The sequence below is a fragment of the Schistocerca cancellata genome, chromosome 3, assembly GCF_023864275.1.
Source record: "Schistocerca cancellata isolate TAMUIC-IGC-003103 chromosome 3, iqSchCanc2.1, whole genome shotgun sequence".
NCBI classification, from domain to species: Eukaryota; Metazoa; Arthropoda; class Insecta; order Orthoptera; family Acrididae; genus Schistocerca; species Schistocerca cancellata.
In genome coordinates, this window is record NC_064628.1 from 356,162,730 (window position 1) to 356,173,636 (window position 10,907).

The window sequence follows — 10,907 nt, forward strand, 5'->3', positions numbered from 1 at the left end:
CAGTGTGTCACTTCACTCAGTTGGAGAGGTGAATAAAATTGGTTTAGTATATTAAGTACAGTAACAGACACTTCTTCATAATAACCAAATAAAGATGAATAGCAAAATTACTGATATGCATAATTATAAAAATTAGTTGCTCATTACTTAAAGTAATTCCATCCAAAACCACACAGTTCAACCACAATTAACATGGATAAATTAAGGTTGTTTATTTTTATTGTTTGTTGTTATATTTCCCTTCTGTGCGTATTCTGAGAATAAGCAAATGTACACATCTTATGTATGAGTAAACTTTCCACTGACGGTGTTATGGCAACTTGTGGAAAAAATTGATATGCAATCACCTCAAACTCCTCGTTCTTCTTTACATTTATGTGAATAATTTGTATCTGCAGTACTGGATGTTAAGCAAAGCAGGAGAAATCCGCCGGGATGAAGCTTGTCTTGATTATGCAGGACAAGATGTAATTTTGTATCCATGCCATGGATCAAAGGGCAATCAGTTCTGGCAGTATCATCCAGATGTAAGTAAACATTTGGTGACTTGTGAAAAATCTTTTCTCTATTATTTTCACTCACTCATTATTATTATTATTATTATTATTATTATTATTATTATTATTATTATTATTAATTTCCATCTATTTCCTTACTTGTACTTAGTTCTGTAAATTGAGTTACCACAGCTGTAAAATATGACACAAGTATTAATTGCTGGTGCCTAGACAAGTGATCAAAGCCAAACAACTGCACCATATGAAAGTAGAATGCTTGCACAACTACCAGGTCATTTAGCTGTAATATATGAGCATTTATTGGTACAATGTATTAGAATAATCTTTGGAATTGCTTTGTCACTTAATAACTGGTAAAAACTGACAGAGTGAGTGGTTGGTTTCAAAAAAGGAAAGATCTTCACAGGTGTCTGTACGAAAGTATACAGTTGTTGCTGTAACGATACGCCTGTAAGGAAAACAAGATTGCCAGACTGGTTTGAAGAATTTATAATCTGAATTGCTGGCAAGGTTAGACATTTGCATTTCAAATTATAAGTGCAGTACCACCTGTATCATAGTTGTATGTGACTTTAAACAAGTCCTGGAAGCACTGTTCTTTTTCTTCTAAATCTACTAGAATTATTCTATAGGGAAAACTCATACATTTTTATTATTCACATGTGATCACTAATGGCAACCAATCAATAATATTCTGGTATCAGCCCAAAAGTTTCAGCTCAGCCTTCCTACATTTCGCAGGTTGTGCCAAGAAATTATGAACTGTGATGTGTGCAGCAAAGTGCGAAGAAAATTCTTCAGCCAATTCCTGTGGCTGACTTGTAGCACTCTAAATAATCAATTATTGTCTTGTGAATCAGAAAGTTGCACAGAACATATAGAAAATGCAAAATATTACATAAAATTACAATTGCTAATATGTAAATGAAAATAATCAATTTTTAAAAAACGTATTGAAATTGGATAGATAAAAAAAGTCTACTCACCAAGCAGCAGCAGGAGAAAATATATATATATATATAAAGATTAACTAAAAGTGCAGGCTTTCAGAGCTAGTAGCTCCTGTTTCTGGTAGGAGTGTTGGAGGGGAAGGAAGAGGAGTGGAAGGTAAAGGACTGTCGGTAAAGGACTGTCAAGATTTAGGAAATGGGAGAGTTCGGAAAAGTTGCTCAGGACCCCAAGTCAGGGAAGATTTACCAAACGAGATAAGAAGGAAAGACTGGTTGTTGATGACTGTCCAGATGAGATTTGAAAACCTAAGAGCTTAAAGGTGAAAGATAGGGCATAAAGCAAGACAGAGATTACTGACAAAACATCATGCAAGAGTGAATAAGTGCAGAAAGCTAAGGGCATTGTGTGTGATAAGAGGGGAAAAATAGGCAGGTCAGAAATTAAAAGATAAAGAAAACTAAAAGTGAATGAAGATAGGAATAGTTACTGAGAAAAAATGCCAAGACCAAAGGAATTAACATAAATTAACCCCAGGTGGGTGGCAGGAATGAAGTACATGCCTGTTCCCAGCTATAGAGTTCTGAGAAACTGGTGTCTGAGGGAAGAATCCAGATGGCACATGTGGTGAAACAGGCACTGAGGTCACAAATGTCACATTGCAGGACTTGCTCTGCAACAGGATATTGTGTGTTGTCAGTATACACCCTCTACCTATGCCCATTTGTCTTAGCTGATAACTTGGTGGTATCATATCAATACAAAAGGCACAGGGCTGGTACAGGCAGTGGTAGGAGGGCACATAGGGCAAGTCTTACAGTGGGGACAGTCACAGGAGTAGGAGCCATAGGGTAGGGAAATGGGTGCAAAAGGAGCATAGTGTCTGACCAGGATGTCTACAGAGATTTGGAGATATTTTTTGAGGGGGAGGGGGGGGGGGGGGGAGTTATTTCATGTGTTGTGGGCAAAATGTCAGACATAATGGACCTCATATCAGGGCATGGTTTTATGATGTCAAAGCCTTGTTGAAGTAGCTGATTAATATGAGTACATTCAAGACCAAGATAATACTAAGTGACAAGAGGTGTACTCTAAGCTGTTTCCTGGAAAGATCAGCTGTTTAGCATTGGATGTGATGGCTCAGGAAATCTGAGTTTGAACTAGGCAGTTACGGTAATTATGTCCAGTGAAGGCTGATGTGAGACTGGCGGTGTATTGCTGTAAAGAGTCTGCCATCTGAACAAGTATGTTTGCCTTGAATGCCAAGGCTGTATGGCAGGGAACATTTGACATGGAAAGGACGGCATCTGTCGAAATGAAAGTACTGTTGTTTGTTAGTAGGTTTAATGTGAACAAAATGTTTAGCTGACCCTCAGACAGGATGAGGTCAACATCAAGGAAAGTGGCATGGGATTTGGAGTAGGGCCATGTGAAATTTAATTGGGAGAGTGTATTTAGAGATTCCGAAAATGTGAACAGGTCAGCTTCATAATGAGTCTATATGGCAAAGATGTCATCAATGTATCTAAACCAAACAAGGGGCTGCAGGCTTATGGATTCCAGGAAAGCCCCCTCCAAGGGAACCATGAAAAGGTTGGTATAGGAAGGACCCATTCTGGTTCCCATGGCCATGCCCTTGATATGTTTGTACATCTGTCCCTCGAAGGTAAAGTAGATGCCAGTAAACATAAAGTTGATTAAGTTGAGCAGAAAGGATGTCATATGTTTGGAATCAGGTGGGCACTGGTCAAGGCAATGTTCAGCAGCAGACAGACAGGGGATGTCGGTATAGAAGAAGGTGGCATTAACGGTGACAAGCAAGGTGTGTGGTGGTAGTGGGACGGGCACGATTTCAGGTGATGTAAGAAATGTTCAGTATCTTTAGTGTAGGAGGGAAGTCTTTGCACTAAGATTGCAGGTGTTGATCAGCTAAGGCAGATATGATTCAGTGGGTGCTTTGAAGCCAACAGCTATGCAACAGCTTGGGTGACTGGATTTGTGGATCTGAAGTAGGAGTGCAAAATTCTTTGGATTATGGGTCAGTCCTTGTGAGAGGCCTGAGGTTTTAAGGGGAGACTGTAGGACAGTTTGTATCACAGGGATGGGATTTTGACGGATGATTTCTATATGTAGAGGTATCAGACATCTGGCACAGACCCTTGCTTACATACTCCCATTTGTCAAATACCACAGTGGTAGATCCCTTGTCTGCTGAGAGGGTAATGATAGAGTAATCAGTTCCTGACAACTGAAGAGATTGATGTTCTGCAGAGGACAGGCTATGGTCATGTTGTAGGAATCTGAGAAAGGGTTGTGAATTGTGATGAAATCCTTGATGTTGACCTCATCCTCACTGGTGGTCAGCCATACATTTCTGTTCACATTGAGCCCACTAACAAACAACAATACTTAGATTTTGACAGTTCCATCTCTTACAGCCTTGGCATTCAAGGCAAACATACCTGTTCAGATGGCAGTCTCTTTACAACAATACCACCATTCTCACCTCAGCATTCACTGGATATAATTGCCCCACCAGCCTAGTTTAAAAGCAAATTTCTTGGTCCATTATTTCCAATTCTGGAAGTGCTGATCCTTCGAAAAAATGACTTAGGTGTATACCTCTCTTCACCCAGTATTATCCTTGTCTTGAATGTACTCATATTAATCAGCTACTTCGACAAGGCCTTGTCTTCATAAAACCATGCCCTGAAATGAGATCTATTATGTCTGGCATTTTGCTCATCACACCTACAATCACTCCCCACTCAAGTCTCCGCAACACCTTCGTCAGACCCTGTGCTCCTTTTGAATCCATTGGCCAACCCAATGGCTCCATCTCCACTGTAACACTTGCCCTGTGCACCCATCTAACTGGCAAAACTGATACTATCAAAGAGAGCCACCTGTGAAATTACACTTTGCATACCAGCTATTATGTAAACATTGTTCTGCTTTTTACATTTGTATGACTATCACCAAGTTATCACTTAGATGAATGGGCTTAGGTAGAATGTGTATAATAGCAACACATAATATCCTGTTGCAGAGCATGTTCTATAACATGACATTTGTGACCTCAGTGCCTGTTTCACCACATGTACCATCTGGATTCTTCCCCTGACACCAATTTCTCAGAACTCCATAGGTGGGAACTGGCATTTCTGGTCTTAATTTGTTAATTTTTTGTGTCAGCATTTCTTCTCAGTAACTATTCCTTTCATCACTCCCTTTTAGTTTTCGGTATCTTTCATTTTCTGAGATCTATTTTTCCTCACCATCCACTGCTATCACATAAAATGCCCTTAGCTTTCTGCTCTTATTAACTCTTCCATGATGTTTTGTCCGTCTTGCTTATTACATTATCTTCCACCTTTATGCTCCCAGGATTTCAAGTCGCTTCTGGTGCAGTAATCAACAATCAGTTTTTCCTCTTGTCTGATAAGTCTCCACTGACCTAGGGTCCTGGGTGACTTTTCCAAACCCTCCCCATTTCCTAAACCTTGCCAGTTCTTTTCCTTCACCCCTCTTCCTTTCCCTTTACCCTTCTGCCAGAAGGGGGAGCCACTGACTCTGAAAGCTTGCACCCTTTATTTATGTTTTCTTCTGCTGCCACTTGGTGAGTAGATCTTTTTATCTCCCAGTAGCATTATACAATTACATTTGTATTGATTGTCAATGATGTGACACAAGTCACAAGGACATTTCATACCACCAACACAGTATGTATGTTTTACAAAATAAGTATCAGTGACAATGTATTTTAATTTTTTTCCCTAGACAAAGCTCTTACAACATGGGAGCAGCAAGAAGTGCCTTGCAATAAGTGAAAATAAACAAAAGTTGCAGATGTTAGAATGTGATGAAAACATGGAAAGGCAGCACTGGAAGTTTGAAAATTATGACCCGTCCAAACTTTAAACACCTTGGTAAGAAATAAATTGACTAATTATAGCAAAGATATTCCAACTTACACTAGTTTAGAACTCCTCCATGGTTTCATCTTTGAGTTCTAAGCAATAGTTTATAACAATAGGAAAAATTCACATGAAGATTTTGATACCTCTCTCTTCCATGATATTTGAACTATATATTTGTTTTGCAGGCCAACTGGATGAAACCAAATCAGATCTACCAGCACTGTGTCATCACTGCTAGGTCATTTGACTTGTGAAATGAGTGTGATGTGACTGCTGGTGAAGTGATTGCTAGTCAGTTTGTTAACTGCATGTAGAATATTCGCGGTGCAAATCACCAGGAAACACTTCGCAACTTCAAAAAGTTCTCCATTGCACCATTCAGCTTTTACCAGAAGAGACATAAAAAATCATTTGTTGATAATGAAATGAAATATATTAAAAATGACTAGAAATAGCACAATGTGTGTGAATGTATCATGTAATCTCGTGCATATTACAACAGTTGGTGATTCGATAGCTATGGTTCCTACGGAACCCTGTGTGCCTATCATCAGTCAATGTTTGGTGCAACATGAACTACTTTAACTGTGGTTTGAAGAAATATAATGTACGAATACATGTGAATCAACTTTTGTCCTGAAATTTGACGTTACAAAGTGAACACTATGTACTTAAGATTTCAAAGACTGAGTATTCTGGTATACTAAAATACTTCCATTGTGTGTACATATATATATATTCTGATGATGAATGTAATGTAAATACAAACTGAAAGCAAAATTTATTTATTTGGTGAGTGTCATGGTTTAAATGAACATTTTAAAGCATATCATCATAATACATAGCTTAGAAGTGAAGAATGACATAGATGGATACAAGAATTGGGAGTTCTTTTTATTGGAATTCATTTTAAGGGAGTGTTACAAACTTCAGAAAATGGTTGAAAATTTTTGTTGCTTTTATTTAATTGTTTACAACATAGAATTTTAGCACAAAATGATTTTTCTTTTGTGAAAGTGATATTTAGTTGGGAAGCAAGCTAATGCATTCCAGACGTAGCTGTACAGTGCCAGTAGTATAAGGAGGTTGTAGGGATTTTGTATACCAGTTGCTATTGCTAATACTTACATTTTTATTTTGTTAATGAATAATGTTCATGTATAAAGCAACTGCCAAATATTACAGGTAAATGAGAAAAAGGAAAAAAAGACCAAATAATACAATGCAGGCAAAAGATTTGCAAAACTGACCTCATATTTTCTTAACATTGAAATACTGTGAAGATAGAAGTATTTTAAAAAAATTGTGTTATCATCGTATTTTAAGTGTGCAATATTAACTGTTTTATTTGGCTCTCCATTTGCAAGTCAGTGTTTCATTTGCTTATAATTACCTATCTTATACTTAAAGGTATTGGTATTCTGAGTTCCTAGTATTCTCTTTGTAGTTGTGCTAGTGTTTTTTTTTTGTTTTTTTTTTTTGTTTTTTTTTTTTTGTTTTTTTTTTTTTTTGTTTTTTTTTTATGTCACAGCTGCAGATCAGAAAGCCATATCTAAAAAAGAGTCACCAATAAGATTATTCCATAGGTCATCATTCCTGACCACACATTCCATTTTAAGTTGCCTCTACACTGCTACCTCATTGTGTACACAAGACATCGCACATTTTCCTTTCGACAACTGTTAATTATATTTGGCTTAGAGCTCTTTTATACAGAAAAATAATTATCTTACCCTTCATATTTGTGTATTAATTTAAATCAATGAGAGCCATTCATACTTGTATCTCATCATCAAATTTGCCATGATCCAATCCACTCAAACTGTTTTGCAGTTGTGATACATGGAATATGGAATTGGACTTTTCACTTTTGTTTACTATGAGTGTTATCAGTGTTAAGTATCTGGTACCACAAAAAATCATTTTGCAAAACATGTGAAACAAAATCATTATCTGCAAATATTAAAAAATGGCTTGCATCTGGAACATTTCTTTGTCAGAATATTTAACTTCCTTATGCCATATGATATTTGTTTTCTTCTTACCTGCATTTATCTTTAAAGAAATAAGCTCAGATGTTTGGTCTTCTCTCTAAGTAATTTCATGCCTTATGTTTTCATTAGCCACTTGTGAGTTTATACAGCACTATGAAACATTCCTGTATTACTGTTCACGCATTTTCTTTGAAATGTAACATAATTTAATTTCCTTATAGTTTCATCAAGTGGAAAACAGGATTCCTTTTGTCAAATGAAAATTTAGCAATATCACATTTTAAACTTGCATGTGCCATGGAAGATTGAGTTTGTACTTCAACAATTGCAGAAAATAAGGCTGCAGTACAATTAAATATCTTCTTTTAGGTAGTACACAAACATTGTCCATATAACTGTTCTTAAAAGTGCCAAATTTCTTTTTCTTATATCTTCTCTACACACTGCATTCATATTTAATGGTTACTATTGTTATACATGGTCCAAGAGGATAATTTTGTTGAAATAATCTTACTGAATGTTCATGGCATGCATGGGCTCTACTTCTAGATGTCCAGTAAAAACATGTTTGTTGGCACTAACAGTCATGTTTAAGTAAAATGACAGTTATATGTTATATAACAATTACATCACCCATCAATGTTCCTTATCAGTGAAATACAATCCTGCACAAAGTAAATTTCAAAATAAAACTTTGACAAATGTAAAATTTTAGTATCTTTGTAAGGAACAGTTGAGCTTGTATTTGATGAAGACAGAATGTATGATGTCCAATTTTTTTTATTGATATAACAAATATTATTAGTTCCTGGAAGTCATGGACAATGTGTTCAAAAGAACAAGATGTAACTTGCATTGAGCCCAATTTGTTTACAACTCATTTGTCAGTGAAATAAGGATAGACATTGCTGTCAACAGAACATGTACACCAATTAATTTTAATAATGGACATAAGATTACTGTGCCTTACTTGGTGTAATATATGCAAATAAAAAAGTGAAAATTTGTGTTTTGGAAAAAAAAAGCTGTGAAAATACGTTTTGCTATTCTTTCAAACATTTCCCTAGCGTGTACAAAACTCTCAGAAGTGCAATATTTTTTATTATGGTACCACGTTGTTTCTTCACACATTGTGTATTCAAACAGCATCTGTTTTATAAATACATGATAATCACAAGTCAAAATCCTTACTGCCATTCCAATTGTACAAAATAATGTATTTTGAACAAAAATATTTTGAGTGCTATGAATGATATGCCAGTGATGGTTACAGAAATCTCAGGTGTAATAATTAAAGTTTTTACATATTGAGCTGTCAAATAAAAATGAGACAGATGGAAAAAAGTAAGTAAACTTTATTATTTCAAAAGTAATCACTGTAACTATTAATCCATTCATTCCACTGTGAGAGATGATGGTCAGTGCTTTCATGGAAAAATGTTGGCTGTTGCCTGCAGAACAAAGATCTTACACAGGAGTGCAGCTCTCTCTCTGAAGCAAATCTACTGCAATGCATGTCTTTCTTGAGGGCTCCAGTGATGTTGAAATCACATGGCTTCATGGACAAAGAACTCCCCAGCAAAACTTTTGATCTGTAGGTGAAACAAGTGGGCCCACCCACACGTTGCTGAGTTTGTTTCAAGTACACTGCATAAGTTTCACTGGAAAGCCCTTATATATCCTCCATACAGTCTGGATCTGTCACCATGTGATTGTAATATTTTTGGAGTCATGAAGAGTGACACTCATGGTTGTCAGTTTCCCGTGGACAAAGAGGTGCACCCATGGGTACAGTCATGTTAAGTAACTGCAGATGTTTTTCAATGAAGGCACAGACTGTCTTGTCTCAAATTGGGATAAATGTATTAACAGTTATGGAAATTACTTGTGAAATACCAAACAGTCTACTTTCTTTTTTCCCATCCGTCTCATTTTCATTTGACTGTCCATTGCAGTTATCCCCAATAACCTTACGACCAGTTACTACACCATGAAAGAAAATAAATCCATTATGAGATTTTCACCCTGCAGCGGAGTCTATGCTGATATGAAACATCCTGGCAGATTAAAACTGTGTGCTGGACCAAGACCCGAACTCGGGACCCTTGCCTTTCGCAGGCAAGTGCGCTACCAACTGAGCTACCCAAGCATGACTCACGACCTGTCCTCACAGCTTTAATTTCACCAGTACCTCGTCTCCTACCTTCCAAACTTCACAGGAGCTCTCCTGCAAACCTTGCAGAACTAGCGTCCTTGGAAGAAAAGATACTGCGGAGACATGGCTTAGCCACAGCCTGGGGGATTGTTTCCAGAACAAGAGTTGTGCTCTGCAGTGGAGAGTGTGCTGATATGAAACTTCCTGGCAGATTAAAAATGTGTGCTGGACTGAGACCCGAGTTCGGGACCTCTGCTTTCTCGGTCTGCCAGGAAATTTCAAAATATATCCACTTTTAAGTGTATCTTGAACACTCCTTTCTTCCAACATTGTGTATACTGAAAGTTTCCTTGCAAAATTAAATTGAAGAAGAAACAATAAAAGTAAAGAAAAGCTATAAGAAGTGTGCTTGGAACAACAAATAAATGCCACAGTATTTTTATGGTTCTAACACTTTACCACAATACTACTTTTTCCCATAAAATTTAAACACTCATACAAGAAATCGCAAACTTTATACAAGAAATAAACCGTAACCAAACAGTTTTGCTCATTCACTACTGATATTTATTATGAATAACAGGTATCTGCATGTTGCAAGAAACAGGTCTTATACCAGGGAACATTGTCAATTGTTCTGTAGTCTATGTTGAACACAGACGATCTATAGAATAAGTGGCCAACAAGACACATTTTGACCTGCATAGGTTCTCAAATTGTTGAGATGTGGTTTTAGGTGTTGTGGATATAGACTACACAACCCATTAAAAAGTGGGTCCCACCATGACAGGCTTGCATGACTTGTTCACTTATACTCCTTCCAGTACTTTCCTTTCTCTAACCCTTTTTTCAGTGGTTATATGTATTTAGTCATCTTACTTCATTCATGTAGTAAGTTGCCTCAAGGCCACTTATAGCAATATCAGTTGGGCTGCTCCCAGCTGTTATTAGGGTATGTAAATTGAAGGGAATAACTGCTGTCATATGCTGCAGGACATTATGCAGAATCAGTGGCAATGAGTGAAAATGTGCACTGGACCAGGATTCGAGCCCCGGATCTCCTGTTTGCTAGGGAGGTGCATTATCTACTGTGCCATCCGGGACACAGTGTTATCACAACTGCGCGAACTATCTTGGCATGCCCCACTGCCAATCGCATGCTACAGCAGGAGATCCTGGATTCGAATTCCAGTCTATGCAATGTCCCACTGCAGCTGACAGCAGTTATGTCCTTCAATTTCTGTTCTTTCGGACACGTCCGAAAAAACAAACACCACGAATTCATATAATTATTAGGATGCCACTACTGGAGTTGTGTTGAACATCACCATTCACTAGAGTAACACACACCTTTTCACTTGCCACAATGTGA

At 37.2% G+C, this 10,907-nt stretch overlaps 1 protein-coding gene across 3 annotated transcripts in view; it reads left to right on the top strand.

The window, feature by feature from the left end:
- The window catches only part of LOC126175042 (putative polypeptide N-acetylgalactosaminyltransferase 9), a 554,784-nt gene extending 547,918 nt beyond the window's left edge, over positions 1 to 6,866 (top strand). For all 3 annotated transcript variants that reach the window (XM_049921547.1, XM_049921546.1, XM_049921548.1), the window contains 3 exons: positions 399 to 527; positions 5,247 to 5,395; positions 5,572 to 6,866. In XM_049921547.1, the coding sequence (XP_049777504.1) occupies positions 399 to 527; positions 5,247 to 5,387 (270 nt within the window). In that variant the 3' untranslated portion in view covers positions 5,388 to 5,395; positions 5,572 to 6,866. The remainder of the gene's footprint in view (positions 1 to 398; positions 528 to 5,246; positions 5,396 to 5,571) is intronic.
- The last annotated feature ends 4,041 nt before the right edge of the window (positions 6,867 to 10,907 follow it).